The following is a 17,153-nucleotide window of genomic DNA, read 5'->3' as shown; positions in this document are numbered from 1 at the left end:
TTGGCACTTGCTGATGCTTTCCCACTACTTCACCGTCCCCGGCTGGTGAGAAGACTGCTCTGCTACTTGCTTCAGCTTACTCACAGTAGTCTCCGGTAGTAAGATGGATGGTCCCTTAGTGGTGACAGCTTCCTTTCTACCTCCGACCACAACTGGTTCCCCGTCCAGCTGAACCTTCTCTTTTCAATTAGTTTTTACTGAAAATTCAACAGTAAAATAATACATAGTACATCTGAGAGTTATACAATACTGCAGAGGTTGCACCTCTTCATCAGCAGGGAATCCAGTACCAAATCAAGTTAGGTAAGAAAAATAAGGAGTTGTTCCTTTAGTTGAGTCAAATGATCGCATTTACCTTGTGACCATCTTAAGTAATGGCGTCGCACCTGTGATCCAGGCACCCCCAATGGGTTCTAACTGTGCCACAGATCACTGGCCCGCATAGACAAATAGTGTCATGCACACTTCCATATGACTGTTGCTTACTATTTCAATTATTTGTTATAATTTCCCTAATCGATCTATTATGTATTTGGGTATATCTCCCAAAGCTCATACAAAAATGAAGAAAAAGAACACTTTAACAGTTTAACAGAAAAAACGATAACAAGTTACATGTACCATCTAAAAAATGCGTGTATCTAATAATGCAAGTAATTTACCTATCCCTAATTGGTAGGATATTGCGCTACCCATGATTCCCAAGATATATTAATTTTTGGGATATTATGGCTTTTTATGGAGAAAAATTTTTCATATGTGTATTGTGTTTTAACTTCTGACAACAGAGGAGTCTCTTTAGATTTCCATTTAGAAGTTGTGGTTAGTTTTGCTGCAATTAGTATGTGAGTAATTAGAGATCTATATTTGTTTGGGATTAAGTGCATTCCTATGTTAAGAAGTGCCATCTGTGACGAGGGTATAATAGCTTCTCCTGTAACTTTATTGATTAGGGAAAACACCTCCTTCCAAAAAGTTCTGACTGCCTTGCAGCTCCATAGTATATGTAGGATGCATCCCCTTCCTCCGCAGTCCCTCCAGCAATTGGGAGAGGAGTCTGGGTAAATCTGTGCCAGTCTTACTGGAGTTAAGTAGGTTCTATATAGTATTTTCAGTAGCAATTCCCAGTGGTTTAGACAGTGGGATTATCGAAAGTGGGATTGGATGGCCATTTGCCAATCCTTCTGTGTATAGAGATTACCCAGCTCCCTTTCCCAGTTTTTCATGTTTGAGGATTTATGAAAAGCACCACTATATTGTAGCCTGTCATAAAACCACGACAGTCCTTTTGTGCTGTCTCGGTCAGAGTTCAAGCGTGTCCATGTTTCCCTGTGGATATTATAGTGTATATTGGGGTTGTTTTTATGAAAGTAGGTGAGTTGGATATAGGGGAATGAAGTGGGTTTGGGGTATTTGGTAACCAGTTCTCTATAGGTCTGTATCTCTTCTCTTATCCATGGCTGAACATTAAAATTCGGTATAACGTGTTTGTATATCTGCAGTGGAAAGTTTGTGCATTTATCTTTAGTATCTTGAGGTACCACAGCATGCAGGTTGTTCCACGCTAGTAGTGTGGCGTCTATGGATGGGAAAGGCTGAACCTTCTCAACTGGGATGGACTCCAATCCTGCAGTCCCAACCCTATGCTGCTTCTCCTGCTCCTGGATAGGCCTCAGGCAGCCTAGCAGCCAGGTGTCCCTGGGATAGGCCTCAGGCTTCCAGCCTAGCAACCCAGGGCAACATAACACACGTCCACCCAGACAGCTGTCCAGGTGGCACAGAACCCCGATCACCAGACTCCACCCAAATAAATAGGCTCTCCCAGCAGGCCAAAGGACTAAAAGAAACCCCCGCCAATTGGCTGAGACACCACATCCATTCATGATCTGACCTTGGTAAGCCCCTGTCAATCTAATGACACCAGCCACAGTGCCACCTAGTGACAGAAGAGAAAAGGTGCAGCAATTCTAGAATTTAGGGAGGAATCAGTGGATCTTCTATCAATCAGTCAGGACAATTAATACCTGGCAAACTGAATTTGTTAGCAACCCTGTCTAAACACCGGGTGCTACAGACAAAATATGGACTGTGAGCATGACATTGATGAAGAGGCAGGTGTGGAGAAAGGACATTGATGAAGAGGAAGGTGTGGAGGAAGGACATTGATGAAAGGAAAGGTGTGGAGGAAGGACATTGATGAAGAGGAAAGTGTGGAAGAAGGACATTGATGAAGACAAAGTTGTGGAGAAAGGACATTAATGGGGAAGAAGGTGTGGAGGAAGGGCATTGATAAAGAGAAATGTGTGGAGGAAGGACATTGATGAGGAGGAAGGTGTGGAGGAAGGACATTGATGAAGAGGAATGTGTGGAGGAAGGACATTGAAGAAGAGGAATGTGTGGTGGAAGGACATTGATGAGGAAGATGTGGTGGAAGGACATTGATGAAGAGAATGGTGTGGAGGAAGGACATTGATGAAGAGGAAGGTTTGGAGGTAGGACATTGATCAAGAGGAATGTGTAGAAAAAGGACATTGATGAAGAGGAAGGTGTAGACAGCGGAAGGACAATACTGATGAGAAAGGTGTGGAGGAAGGGCACTGATGAAGAGTATGGTGTGGAGAAAGAACATTGATAAGGATGAAAGTGTGGAGGAAGGACATTGATGAGGAAGAAGGTGTGGAGGAAGGACATTGAGGAAGAGGAAGGGGTAGAGGAAGGACATTGAGGAAGAGGAAGGGGTAGAGGAAGGACATTGATGAAAAGGATGGTGTGCAGAAAGGATATTAATGAACAGGAAGGTGTGGAGGAAGGATATTGATGAGGAGGAAAGTGTGTAGGAAGGGCATAATGAAGAGGAAGATGTGGAGGAAGGCCACTGATGAGGAGGAAGGTGTGGTGGAAGGATATTGATGAAGAGGAATGTGTGGAGGTAGGATATTGATGAAGAGGAAGATGTGGAGGAAGGACATTGATGAGGAGGAAGGTGTGGTGGATGGATATTGATGAGGAGGAAAGTGTGTAGGAAGGACATTAATGAAGAGGAAGATGTGGAGGAAGGCCACTGATGAAGAGGAAGGTGTGGAGGAAGGACATTGAGGAAGGTGTGGAGGAAGGAGATTGATGAGGAAGGACATTGATGAGGAGGAAGATGTGGAGAAAGGATATTGATGAGGAAGTTGTGGATGAAGGATATTGATGAGGAAGTTGTGGAGGAAGGACATTGATGAAGAGGAAGTTGTGGAGGAAGGACATTGATGAAGAGGAGGTTGTGGAGGAAGGACATTGATGAAAAGGAGGTTGTGGAGGAAGGACATTGATGAAGAGGAAGTTGTGGAGGAAGGACATTGATGAAGAGGAAGTTGTGGAGGAAGGACATTGATGAGGAGGAAGGTGTGGTGGAAGGATATTGATGAAGAGGAATGTGTGGAGGAAGGATATTGATGAAGAGGAATGTGTGGTGATGATAAAGGATTGTACAGGCGACGATCTCGGGCACAGCATGGGGTTTATGTTATCATTCCGATACATTTTCAGGAATTAGAAGTTCATTTCTGGTTTTGAACATCTGCCAATAATGAAAGTGTAAGAAGTTGTGTGCGGCCCTCTGGATAGATATGGACTGTCTGTGTCCATCCAGAGCTCCCCATTATTGGGTGGATCATGTGTACAAAGTACGTGCGGGGAGACAGCGGGACGTCTGCAGAAGACTACAAGTCCCAGCCGTCCCTCTATGGACTGACAACTCTCCTGCACACGGTGACGAAACAACGGCGGTCAGAGTGCTGTGTTTTCCGACAGTCGGCGCGTCACCCGGCTTATGTCACGTGGTGCGGGTGACAGGACTCGGGGGGCGGGAGTGTCAGCTCTGTATTCACTTTTCGCGCGAAAAGACAGCGAGGTTGTGATCGCGGCTGGCGGGAGGTGAGTGCGGGGACCGGGGGTGATCTCCTTATATCATGGGACCGGTGAGGTTTGTAGGGGAAGTGTGCAGTCAGTTCGGACACTGATCTAGGACCATGGTGTGGTAACAATGTGTAAACAAGGGTCAGCTCCCGTCCACACACAATTTCGGGGGTACTAAAATTGGAGCAGATTTGTATAGTAACCAATCAGCGTCTATCTTCAGCTTCTTTAGGTAAGTTTTGCAAATGAAAGCTAGAAGCGGATTGTCAGCTCCATTATATAGAATAGAGGTCCCACGATCTCCATTGATGTGTGTATATCCCTCCATGCCATGACGCTGCATTCAGGAGGGTTGTAGTGTGCCCTATAAATGTATGCACTACACCAGGGCAGAATAAACTTTATTGAAGTGTCGTTTCGTGACACATCACTGTGGGTGCCTTGTGTTGGAACAACAGATCACACCGCCACTACACTACGCACGTCATCACACCCGTTTCCAGCACACAGCCTGCTGTAAATGAGCTCTCAGATGGAGAGATATGAAAGCTGAACTAAACCCATCGTTTAACCACTTGACCGCCTGAAGGTTTTACCCCCTTCATGACCCGGACATTTTTTGCGATATGGCACGGTGTCACTTTAACAATTGCGCGGTTGTATTGCAGACACTGAACACAAATATTTTTTTCTTACAAATAGGGCTTTCTTTTGGTGGTATTTGATCACCGCTGTGTTTTTTTTATTTTATGTGCTGTAAACAAAAAAGACCGACATTTCTGTGAAAAAAAAAACAATATTTTTTCCCCCTTCATCTTCCAGGACAGCTACTTGAGAGAGATGATTGACTCCGCCTTCTACAGGAAACAAACCAGACACAATTTAAAAAGCCCCTCCCTCTAATCTGACCCTCAGTAGTTTTGTGTGTCCAGACTTCCGGTAGTACGCACCGTAATGTTTCTTTTCTTTAGGTCTGGTGACCGTGATTAGTGGACCCCCTTTTTTAGTTATACTCGGCTATACTGAAAGGGGCCCCTCATGTGGTGGTTATTTGCCTTTTGCTTAGGCATTGGCGACTTCCACCCCCCCAGCATCTTTGTCCGGCGTCTTATAGGGTGCTTGGTTGAAGAGAGGAGCGTCTTCCTCGTGTTTCACTTCATTTGGGTGGTCCAAAATGGCGTTGAATGACGCACTTCCAGTGCCGTGGCAAGATGGCACCGAAAGGGGTGTACTTGCGGACGCTGTTTCTTTTAAAAAGGAGCTGCTCGGATGTCTCGCTGCTGGGGAATCGCTGTGATAGTAGCAGCTCTACAAACGGCAATCACCATTTACAGCATTGCTCTCCTGCCGTCCTATAGTCCTCTTTCATTATGGATACGGAGGACTGTCCTGAGGATGGAGCGGCTGCTCAAACTGACCCAGCAGCTGCGTCCAGGTCCGATACAGGCCCCAAGGTAAGTGCCTCTCCTAAGGGTTATTGAGAGCCATTAGAGCCTGGAGTCTGTATAGTTTTTTGTTCCCATTTAGTAAAAAGTGTCATTATATATGCCTCCCCCTTTTTTTTTTTTTTTTGCTCTTTTAAGCCTGTTAAGAGAAAATGTGGGAACTGTAGATCTAAGCTTCTTGATGGCATTAGGAAACTGTTGTGTGATAGTTTGTATTTCTTCAGTTGCAGGGGCTGATTCTGTTGTTTCTCTAAAGGAATTGATGGTTTCCATGAAAGAAGTGGTTTCTTCTTTTCAGTCCTTTTTATGATTAGCAGGGTTAGGTCCCTCCACTTCAAGAGCAGTGACCCAGCATCCTTCGTGTCAGAGGTAGTAGAAACTGTTAACACGGCCAGATATCTTTTTCCGATTGAGGATATTGACGAACTGTTGAAAGCAGTTTATACTTCTGAACAGATTGAGATGCCACAGCAGACTGTCTGTTCAGGATGAAATGTATGGGGGCCTTCAGGGGCATAAGCCTGAGTCTTTTCCAGTATATCAGTTCCTTAAAGACATGGTCCTTTCTGAGTGGAAAGAACCTAAAAGAAGGTTGTTCCAGTCTAGAGGACATAAAAGGAGGTTTCTTTTTCAGTCCAACATTGAGGAAGTGGTTTTCAAATGTCCTAGACTGGATGCTCCTATGTCGCAGGTGTCTAAAAAATCAGATCTCTCATTTGAAGATTCTGGTGTGCTTAAAGATCAGCTGGATAGGAAAGTTGACGCTTTACTCCGTAATGCCCGGAATGCTTCAGCCTTTTCATTGGGTCCAGCCCTGGCATCCACGTGTATCGCTAGAAATCTAAATGTGTGGGTTCATAGGCTAGATGACCTCTCCTCCAACACACCAGTGGAGGAGGGCAGGGAATCTCCCCCCCCACCCCCCCCTCGATTGCCAAGTCAGTGGCCTTTCTGGCGGATGCAGTGGCCAACATGTTGGCACTTATCAATTGCTCTAGACGAGCAATCTGGTTAAAATCCTGGGAGGGGGATCTGACCTCTCAAGAATAAGCTTCATCGTTTTCCTTTTGAGGGCAAACTTTTATTTGGTTCTGCCTTAGAGGAAGTTCTAGCTCGTTCTTCAGAAAAGAGTAAGCGTTTTCCGTCTCGGAAGACTAAGACCCAAAGTAAAAGGCCTTTTTGTAGCTTTCAAAACAAAAAGCTAATTTCAAGGCAGGTGGTCAGCATTCAAGGAAAAGGTGGTAATTTAACAAGGACAAAGCTAAAGGGGCACTCTTTGCTCCTTCAGCCCCAGCCAAGAACTCCCAGTGACACCAGGTCAGGGGTAGGAGGAAGGCTGACTCATTTCGTCGAGAATGGGGTGAGATCACAAAGAGTCCTTTTTTATCCTCGATCATAAAAAAAGGTTATGGGTTGGAGTTCAGACTCCCCAGAGGTTTTTTTCTCAATCGGCTGCCCACAGACCAAGAGAGAATGCAGGGCTTGTTGGATCTGATTTCTGTTTGGGAATCAGGGTGATTTCTCCTTTTCCGGAGGATCAGAAGTTCCAAGGGTTATATTCTCATGTTTTTCTGGTGAAGAAGGCATTCGGAAGGTTAAATGGTCATCAATCTAAGCGCCCTGAACAGATTCTTAATTTACAGGCGTTTACGGATGGAAAGCATTTACTCTCTCAGGAATCTATTGTTACCAGAAGTGTTCATGGTAACCCTGGATCTTCAGGATGCTTACCTTCATGTACCAGTATGCCAGAACCATCATAGATTCTTGAGGTTTGCGATCCTCACAGAGAACGGTCCACGTCATTGGCAGTTCAGGACTCTTCCTTTTGGTATCTTGGCTGAAGTCATGGCCTTTTTTCAGTTACAAAAGATCTCAATCGTCCCGTACTTGGACAACTTTTTGATCTTTGCCTGGGAGAAAGAAAACCTTTGTCAGGATCTTTAGTTGGTTCTGCAGACTTTTCAAAAATTGGGCTGGAAAGTCAATCTGCAGAAGTCTTCTCTGGTTCCCTCCCAGAGCCATCTCTTTTTGGGTTACATGATACTCAGTCGCCCAAAAGATTTTTCTTCCAGGGGAGAAAATCTCAAAGATCCTTCTCTCCGTGCGGTAGATTCAGGTTACTCCCCCAGGCCTCCCTTCCTCAAATTATGCAGTTATTAGGCTTGAGGACTGCAGCAATCCCAGGAGTACCCTGGGCCCAATTGCATTCCAGGTCCCTTCAGGCATTTCTTCTGCTTCATTGGGATTGTAGAAAAGGCACATTGATTCAAGTCATACATCTCCCAAGAGACGATTCTCTCAATCTGTCCTGGTGGGAGCAGCTGGAACATCCGCAGGGAGGGAAGGACTGGGCTCAGCATTCCCCGATTAAAGATTACCACAGATGCCAGCCTATGGGGTTGGGGTGCTCGTTTAGAGGACTGACGGGCTCAGTGAGCCTGGCGGCCAGGGGAGGCAGCCCAGTCTTCAAACTTCAGCGAGCTTTTAGCAGTAGGAAAGGCTTTAATCGCTCTTGAAGCAAGGGTACATTTGAGGGACCTGTTGGTCTTTTTGGACAATGCCACAACTGTGGCTTATCGCAAAAAGCAGGGGGGTGCTCGCTCAGTCTTCTAGTATTGAATCAGGAGATACTATCCTGGGTGGAGAACGGTTTCTTCAATCGGGGCAGTCCACATCAATGGTGTATCAGCTGCAGCAGTTGGGAGCTGAACCAAGAAACCTTCCAGGAGATCATTTTAAGATTGGGGGGGGGGGGGGGGGTTCCCAAAGTGGATCATTTTGCATCCACCTGCAACAGTAAGCATCCAGCCTATTATCCAGCCTATTTCTCCCTGGAAACGGAGACAGAATTTTTAGGGACAGATGCGCTCTTTCCCGTGCAATTTCTCCCTAGCCTACGCCTTTCCACCATTGCCTCTGGTAGTCTGGAAGATTGTGCAGGAACAAGCAAAGGTATTTCTGATTTGCCCCGTGGTGGTCCAGGAGGAGCTGGTTCTCTGCACTGAGAGCACTTTCAGTAGAGCCCCCCTGGCCCCTGCCAGAGAGAAGAGACCTCCATCAAGGGCCAGTACTCCATCCAATCCCTTGTACTTAATGTTTGACAGCCTGGAGGCTGAGCGGGGCATCCTACAGTTAAAAGGATGTTCAGTTAGAGTTGTTGAGACTATTCTAGACAGCCGTAAATTAGTCACATGGAAAATTTATGGTAAAGTTTGGAACACTTTTGTGTCCTGGCAAAAAAGTGCTTGGGTGGACTTTTTCTATCCCCTGTATTCTGGAATCTTTTATAGAAGGGGGTGGAAAAGGGGCTTGCTGTTAGCACCCTTAGAGTTCAAGTTTCTGCTCTGTCTTTGTTCATGGAAAGAAGGCTAGCTGAGGAGCATTTGATTAAAACATTCCTCTCAGCTAGACGTACACCTAGAATTGTTAAACAAGTTCCCCCCTGGGATCTGTCGTTCGTATTGAATGCTCCCTTTGAGCCAATACACGAGGTCTCTTTGAAATTAATTACTTTAAAGATGGCCTTTCTTTTGGCCATAACTTCAGGGGAATGATTTCTTATTTAGAGTCCCTCTCTTGTAAAGATCTTTTCCTAAAAATTTTAGAAGACAAGGGTTGTGATGAGTCCTGATCCTTTGTACTTGGCCAAAGTCTTGTCCAATTTTTACATATCCCAGGAAATACAGTGAAACCTTGGTTTGAGAGTGTTTTGCAAGACGTGCAATTTTTCTTTTATAAATATTTACTTGATAAACAAACGATGTCCTGATATAAGAGTAACGTCATGTCACAACTGAGTATAAAAGAGAAGAGAGGCGCCTCCTAAGTGTAGCAATATTTAATGAAGCTACAACATTTCGCAACTCACATGGTTGATGATTAAAAGAGGCACATCTAAGTATGCAGGCATCCGGGGTAAAGCTGTTCACATAGACCATCCTCCGCACCGCCATCTATGTCATCCCTTCCATACTGAGCTCCACGAGTGCTTCAAGCACCTCCCTTTCAGATCGCTCTACTGCAGGTTAGTCTTTCCGGTCACAATTGCAGACTGACCGTGAGAGCTGGCGGTGCGGAGGATGATCTATGTGGACATCTTTATCCCAGATGCCTGCATACTTAGAGGTGCCTCTTTTAATCATCAACCATGTGAGTTGCTAAACGTTGTACCTTCATTAAATGTAACCATATTGCTACACTTTGAGGTACCCCTCTTCTCTTTTTTTTTTTTTCACACTGTAGCTCCTGCTGGATTTTGTTTCTAATCGCCTTGTGGAGCCTGCCATTTGTGGATGGACATTTTATGGTTATACAACCAATCACATTGCTATAATCTTTTTATGTGGACGTTAAACTGAAGGACCTATCAATAAATAGCTGTGGAATGAATCATCTGAGTTTCCATTATTTCCTATGGGGTAATTTTGCTTTGATATAAGAGTGCTTTGGATTAAAAGCAGGTTTCCGGAAGGAATTGTGCTCGCAATCCAAGGTATTACTGTACTTTTTGTGCCTCCCCCAGGAATTCAGCGGAGTACAGATTTTGTTTTTTGGATGTGAAAAGATGTCTGCTACATTGTTTAGAAGTGAACAGTGCATTAAGGAAATCCTCCCAACTCCTAATTTAATTTAGTGGCCCCAAAAAGGGAACCAAAGCATCCAAGGATTCTATTGCCATGTGGATTAGAGAAGCTTTTTGTGAACCTTACAGGTTGTCAGGTCAGACCCCACCAACCAGTTAGAGCTCACTCTACTAGATCTCTGGCCACATCATGGGAAGAATATATCCAAAACTGCTGTCTGGTCCTCCTCTCATGCATTCATCAAGCATTATAGAGTCCAGATGCTCTCCAGCCAGGACCTCTCCTTTTGGAAGGAAAGTGCTTCAGGCTGTCGTCCCTTCCTAAGCTATAGAATCTTGCTTATCCTCTCAAGTAGCTGTCCTGGAAGATGAAGGGGGGAGAACCCCCATTAGACTTGCCGGTAACTGTATTTCCATAAATCTTCCAGGACAGCATCTATATTACCACCCTATTCTTTAGTCCCTGGTCTCCTTATTTAACCTGGTGGTGTTTTTTAGTGAGATTCTGTTATTCCTCTGCCTGATACACTTTTGGTGGAGGTTTATTGATCTTCAAACAACTGAGGGTCAGAGGCCAGGGAGGGGCCATTTAAATGGTGTCTGATTTGTGCTTCCTGTAGAGGGCAGAGCCAATCATCTCTCAAATAGCTGTCCTGGAAGATTCATGGAAATACAATTAGCGGTAAGTCGGTAACGGATGTATTGTATGTAAAAAAATAATATATTATTTTATATTATTATATTATTATAATATTCTTATGGGTACATGTTGCATGACCGCGTAATTGTCATTCAAAGTGTGACAGCGTTGAAAACTTAAAATCGGCATTGGCAGGAAGGGGGTAAAAGTGCCCAGTATTGAAACTGTTAAAGGTTCTTCAGTCACCTGACACAACCACCCCCCACCCAAAAAAAATATAAAGTCAGCAGCTACAAATATTGTAGCTACTAACTTTTAATAAAACAGCACTTACCTGTCCAGGGATCCTGTGCTGTCCTCACCTGGGCTGCTTCTTTGCCGTTCTTCAGGTCCCTAGCACCACAATGCTAACTGTGGAAAGCTGGCCGTGACCTACAATTTAGAATTATTCATAAATTACAAATACTTTACATATAAATTATAATAACCTACAGATGATGCTTGCAGTCTTTTTCTATAATTAATTGAATTCACTGAGGTTATGTGGTAAAGTTGTGAGTTCAATACTCTACCCTGACTAATAAACTGTAATATTTATGGCTTCCCTGTTCCATGTGCCCCTTGAGGTCTTGTACTCTGTAGTCCACTCTTTACTGGTTTTTGTTTTTCTATTACTCTTTTTATAAGTTTTGTAATATTAGATATCTAGCTGCTATTTACTAAAATGATAATATTGTAACTCCTTACATTGATGCATGTAGCGTTTTTTGAAATATGTATACAAACATTTATACGTCTTCAATTTTAATAAAAATTACTTGATTTAAAGCGGAGTTCCATACAAACATGGAACTTCCGCTTTTCGGAAACCCGCCCCCCCTCCGGTGTCACATTTGGCACCTTTCAGGGGGGAGGGGGGTGCAGATACCTGTCTAAGACAGGTATTTGTACCCACTTCCGGCATAGACTCCCATGGGAGTCTATGCCTCTTCCTGTCCCTCCGCGTTGTCTCCTGGGAAACACACCGCTCCCAGGAGAGAGCGGGGACCACTTGGGACGCGCAGCGCGTCTCGCGCAAGCGCTGTAGGGAACCGGGAAGTGAAGCCGCAACGCTTCACTTCCTGATTCCCTCACCTAGGATGGCGGCGGCAGCTGCCAAGAACCGAGCGGACATCCCTGGACCCTGGGACAGGTAAGTGGCCATGTATTAAAAGTCAGCAGCTGCAGTATTTGTAGCTGCTGGCTTTTAATTTTTTTTTTTTTTTTGGCAGTTTAGGTGGACCCCCGCTTTAAAATTAAAAAAAAAAAAAAAAAAATGTTCGCAGAAGCACTGTGATTGTAAAGTCTTTTTTTTTTTTTTCTTTCATAAAAAAACAAACAAACATGTTATACTTGCTTATATACCACTGCTCTGTGCAGTGGTTTTGCCTGGATCCTCCTCTTCTCTGGTCCCTTCCAGCTCTCCTGGCCCCTCTCTCCTGTTGAGTGCCCCCACAACAAGCAGCTTGCTATGGGGGCACCTGAGTAGAGCCGCAGCTTCCTGTGTCCATTCAGACACAGAGCTGTGGTTCGGCCCTGCCCCCTCTCTTTCCTGATTGGCTTACTGACCATTGGCTCCTGCTGCTGTGTCTTAGCCAATCAGGAGTCCCGGACGGCCGAAGCACTCGTGGACATTGCTGGAGGAAGATTGGGCTCAGGCAGGGTGGATTTGATTTAAATCAAGTCGGTTTTTAAATCACTAGTAAAAAGGCTTGATTTAAATCTCAATTTTTGAAGAGCAACTGTCATCTCTGTCTCGCAGAGGCTCCTCCTTTGACCTGCTGTTGACTTGCCTACAGTCCCATTAATTAGAGCAGCTAGTGATGCGGCAGTGACACAACAAGATGAGGGACGTGGATGCCCGCTAACAGGCGCTGCCATGATGGATCTGAAATGACAAGTGCTCTTTAAATGTAAGAACTTATTCTTGCTGGTAGTTAGAATGGGATAAAGGAATATTCCTGAACTTTGTTTTATCTCATGGTTACTGTGAAATTGTGTGAATGGAATAATGCAGTGCATGTTATCTGGATTCATTGAATGAGTTTACGAAAAATGTAAATATTGTAGAAAAGACAGCCTCATACTTTCATGCTGAATAAATTATTAATGTATGTTAAATAGAAAACTTTCTTTTGGATAGGAGGTTTTTACTCCAAAAGGTCTTTTATTAAAAATAAATTTGATAAAAATCCCCCAAAAATCTGATTTTTTTAAAAAATATTTATATCCACCCTGGGCTCATGTAAGTATTAGGAGGGCTGGGGGAGCTACTGCACACGGAATTTTTTTTTTTATCTTCATGCGTTAAGATAAAAAAACCTTCTGCTTTTAAATCACTTTTAAATTAAGCGAATATGAAGAACAGAGAGATGAAGAAGCACGCTGCAGGTGTATGGCGTGAGACTTTCAACAGGAGGAATTTTATTAATGTTAGCGTTTCACAGGGTGCAGACCCCCCTTTCTCAAGATCGTCTTGAGAATAATGGAGAAGAAAACCCCATTGCCCAGGGAAAGAGGTGTAATTGTACTATTGAATGCTGTGATAAAGGGCACTCCCAATGCAATCATTTAAAATGCAAAAAAAGTGTTTTATACAAAGAGTATGTGTACATTTAAAACCGTGTATTAGTGAATGGCTTCACTTTATACATGTGCACAAATGTCTCAGAAAAAATAATATATTTATGATTGCTCAAACAAATATATTATGAAAAGTTCAAAACGGCTCCAAAATTCTTTCTAGATGATTCCACTCCAACACCATGTGAGAAATAAAATCCGTGTTCCAAATAATATTTGTGACTTTTCACCCAAAGAGACAACAAATTGTGCTCACCAGATGGCCCTGGCCAGCAAGTGACCATAAGACATGAAGTACCTCCTTAAATCCTGGAAACCATTCAACGATCTTTTTCCAATCGTTCACATGTGTGGTGAACTTGGTCGAATGAGCCTGGGAACAGCCAGATCAAATCTTTGTTATCTTAACAATATTCCCAGCAGGGGAGTGCATCAATATATCGGAAACACCTAGTGCGGTGGAAGTCCTTTCAAACAGCGCTATCTGACCAGCGGTGTATGCTATGCATTAGGCAACCCCCCCAGAAGAAGTGACGTAGAGTGCATGTCAGACCTAGCTTCTATGCATTTCGCGTTCCAGCACGACTTCCTGATGACGCGTGCTGGAACGCGTAATGCATAGAAGCTAGGTCTGACATGCACTCTACTTCACTTCTGCTGGGGGGTTGCCTCATGCATGTCAGATAGCGCTGTCTGAATGGACTTCCACTGCACTAGGTGTTTACTGATATATTGATGCACTCCCCTGCTGGAAATATTGTAAGTGACTTTTTAACAATAAACACATGACACTACACTATATCTGCCTTTCCTGGCTCTTTTTGGTGGAGCTTGATTTTCAGATGTGGGAGATTGGAGCGGAGGATAGATAACAAAGATTTGATCTGGCTGTTCCCGGGCTTGTTCGACCAAGTTCACCACACGTGAACGATTGATTGGAAAAAGTTTGAATAGTTTCCAGGATTTGAGGAGGTACTTCATGTCTTAGGGTCACTTGCTGGCCAGGGCCATCTGGTGAGCACAATTTGTCACTTTGTGTGAAAAGTCATGAATATTATTTGGAATACAGATTTTATTTCTCACATGGTGTTGGAGTGGAATCGTCTAGAAAGAATTTTGGAGCCGTTCTGAACTTTTCATGATCTATTTGTTTGAGCGACCATAAATCTATTATATTTTCTGAGACATTTGTGCACATGTATAAAGTGAAGCCATTCAATAATACACGTTTATACACGGTTTTGAATGTATAAATTTTTTGCATTTTAATGATTGCATTGGGAGCACCCTTTACCACAGCATTCGTACTTCATTAGTTTTCACTAATTTCAGGTGCAGCAACCCTTTTTTTTTTTTTTTTTTTTGTTTTGTTTTATTGGCGCCGGTTGCATTTATTTATTATTAGTAATTGTACTATTGCCTGCATGTAGAGAGTTTAGTAGTCAGCTTCCTTCATTTTCTGCTTAAGAATATGTAATGATTGAATATCCATAGCCTGGCCACACATTATTTTAAAGCAGAGTTCCACCAAAAAATGGAACTTCCGCTTGAAGTACAGGTAAACCCCCGACATGCCACTGTTGGCATGTAATTTTTTGGGGGAGGAGCAGGTACCCTGTTTTTACAGGCATCCAGCTCCCACTTCCTCCCCTGGCTCCACAACGCCAGAAGGAAGATTGTTCGCTTCCTGCAATCTTCTGGGACATGCCACAGGTCCCAGAAGATTGCCCGGCCATTTACAGCGCGCAGCTACAGCTGGGCGCACACAGAATGCTGGCGCCTTGGAGAGGAGCGAGGCTTCCTGCACCCGCATCATTGGTCCGTGGGACAGGTGAGTGTCTGATTTTTAAAAGTCAGCAGCTACACTTTTTGTAGCTGTTGACTTATAAATGGGTGGAAATCCGCTTTAACCACTTCAAAACCGGGCCAATTCTGACATTTCTCACATACTTGTGAAAAGCAGCATTTTTTTTGGCTAGAGAATTGCATAGAATCCACAAACGTATATATTTTTTAAGTGGAGGTCCTGGAGAATAAAATAGTGGTTGTTACATAATATTATTTTTTTTTATTTGCACAGCCATTTTTAAAACACAAATTTTCAGGAAAATTTATAGTTTAATGAATTTTAGTGCACACAAAAACACAATACCCAAATTTGTGAAAAAAATAAAAATAAAGGTGATGCTTTAAAATCCTTTACAGGTTACCAGTTTAGAGTTAAATAGGATTTCTGGCATTGGAGTTGTTGCGCTCTCTCTCTGACGTTCGCAACAGTACCTAACGTCCCCCAGCGGCACTTATAGTTTTTTAGTTATGAGGTGCGTTTTTTTTTTTTTTTTTTTTTTTTTTTTTTGGGGATCAACTTTATTGCTTTCAGAAGAGATGATCAACATCCCTTGTGATGGCATGGGCAGTAACAGGTACTGTTTGCTGAGAGAGATCTGGAGTCTATTAGATCTTTCTTCTGCCCACAAAAGCATCTGATCAAACCAAGATCAGATGCTTTACAAGCCGTTAACCTTGAGCCTCTGCTTTCCTTCCTCCTTGTGCTCCCTGTAGAATTGAGTAGGTGGCTCTAGAGCCACTAGGCTCACTTCTACAAGAGAGCCCATTGCCAGCTGCAGCCATCATCTCACTTCAAAGTGAGGACATAGAGATATGTTCTAAGGGCATGAAGTGGTTTAGGACAACTGTGCTGGCTGTTTAGAAGCTACTCCCAGAGAACACTCAAGGAAGTTCAGGTAGCTCACCCAAGGGTTACATGTGCTACCTTAAAGCTGTTATACACTCTAAGATTCCTGGTTATCTCTATTGACTTTAGGTAGAGTCAGCAGTCTGCATTTTTGGTTGCTTTTGGGTGTCCTGTGCCCTAACCCCTCTCTCCTTCAGTTCATGGTGCCTAGTGAACATCCTAAATTGACTGGCACCCAATTCCTTGGTAATTGCTAATCCCACCAAGCCACCTGGGGGTCCTCCACTGCCTAGGGGTAAGGGGTGCTACAATGAATCGGCATGGCATTGGGCATCTTCTGTTTTCAGAAGGATGGATCAACAGTGGCAATCTACATATTTATCTCTACAGGTTTCATTTAAACAGAACAAGCATGTCCTTACAGACACACATCATAATCTTTTTGGTGAGGGGTTCCAAATAGTAGAGGAAATGTCAGTATTTATGCTACAGACCTGAGGTGTCTTCCTGGCTGGGTTTTATCCAGTCCTCTATCTGGATGTCCTGCTCTGCAGCATACCACTTAGAATGAGAAAATGTACCAAACTTTGATAACTAATATATTTGATGGTTTAGACATCAACAAGTGTTTAATTAAACAACCTCATCTTGAACACTGTGTTGTAGTGATGTGCTGCATGTAACTGAAGTAAGTAACGTTAAAGGTTATATTTCTTTCTTTTTTTTTTTTTTGGTAACAGGGATCTCTGGATTCAAGCGTTTATTTTTTGTTACTGTTTGAAGATGCAGCGGTCTATAAAGTAAGTTTGAAAAATGACTGTTGCCTTTTTGATACGAAGAAGAAATGAGAAGATAGGACACTTTTATAGGAAGTCCTGCAGGTGTACTGCGGCAGCTTCTATGGTTTGTGCACAGAGTTAGTTTGCATGGTAATATTTTATAGTATTGCAGTTGATCTAAATGGATTTAAATGCTTACCTTTTATATCCAACTTGTCTATTCATCCATGTTATTTTCCTTTTTTAATGCACTTGTTACAGTGTTTGCTAAAATGTTTATTTGAATCAATAGTACAGGACACAGGACCTGTACTCTAAGACCATGTGTTATATGCATTCTACCATCCGGTGACTGGACACTGGAAAAAACTCTTTAGGGCAGCCCCTAGAGCATACTCATTTAACACTGCCCTCTTGGGAGACAATTTTTTGCTAGCGTCCTTAAGCCCTGGTTCACATTGCAGCGATTTGACATATCAAATTG

General features: G+C 43.4%; 1 protein-coding gene across 2 annotated transcripts in view; it reads left to right on the top strand.

Annotated features, from left to right (window-relative positions):
* Positions 1-3,312: 3,312 nt before the first annotated feature.
* LIG1 (DNA ligase 1) overlaps positions 3,313-17,153 on the top strand; it is a 217,760-nt gene continuing 203,919 nt past the window's right edge. The window contains exons 1-2 of one of the 2 annotated variants that reach the window (XM_073602588.1): positions 3,313-3,390; positions 16,631-16,690. In XM_073602588.1, coding sequence (XP_073458689.1) covers positions 16,674-16,690 — 17 coding nt within the window. In that variant the 5' untranslated portion in view covers positions 3,313-3,390; positions 16,631-16,673. Of the gene's footprint in view, positions 3,391-3,765; positions 3,922-16,630; positions 16,691-17,153 lie in introns of those variants that run through there. The other variant, XM_073602587.1, reaches the window with a different exon arrangement.

This window comes from Aquarana catesbeiana, linkage group LG10, assembly GCF_042186555.1.
Source record: "Aquarana catesbeiana isolate 2022-GZ linkage group LG10, ASM4218655v1, whole genome shotgun sequence".
Taxonomy (NCBI): domain Eukaryota; kingdom Metazoa; phylum Chordata; class Amphibia; order Anura; family Ranidae; genus Aquarana; species Aquarana catesbeiana.
The sequence above is the reverse complement of the archived record's forward strand: the minus strand, read 5'-3'. Positions and strand labels throughout refer to the sequence as shown.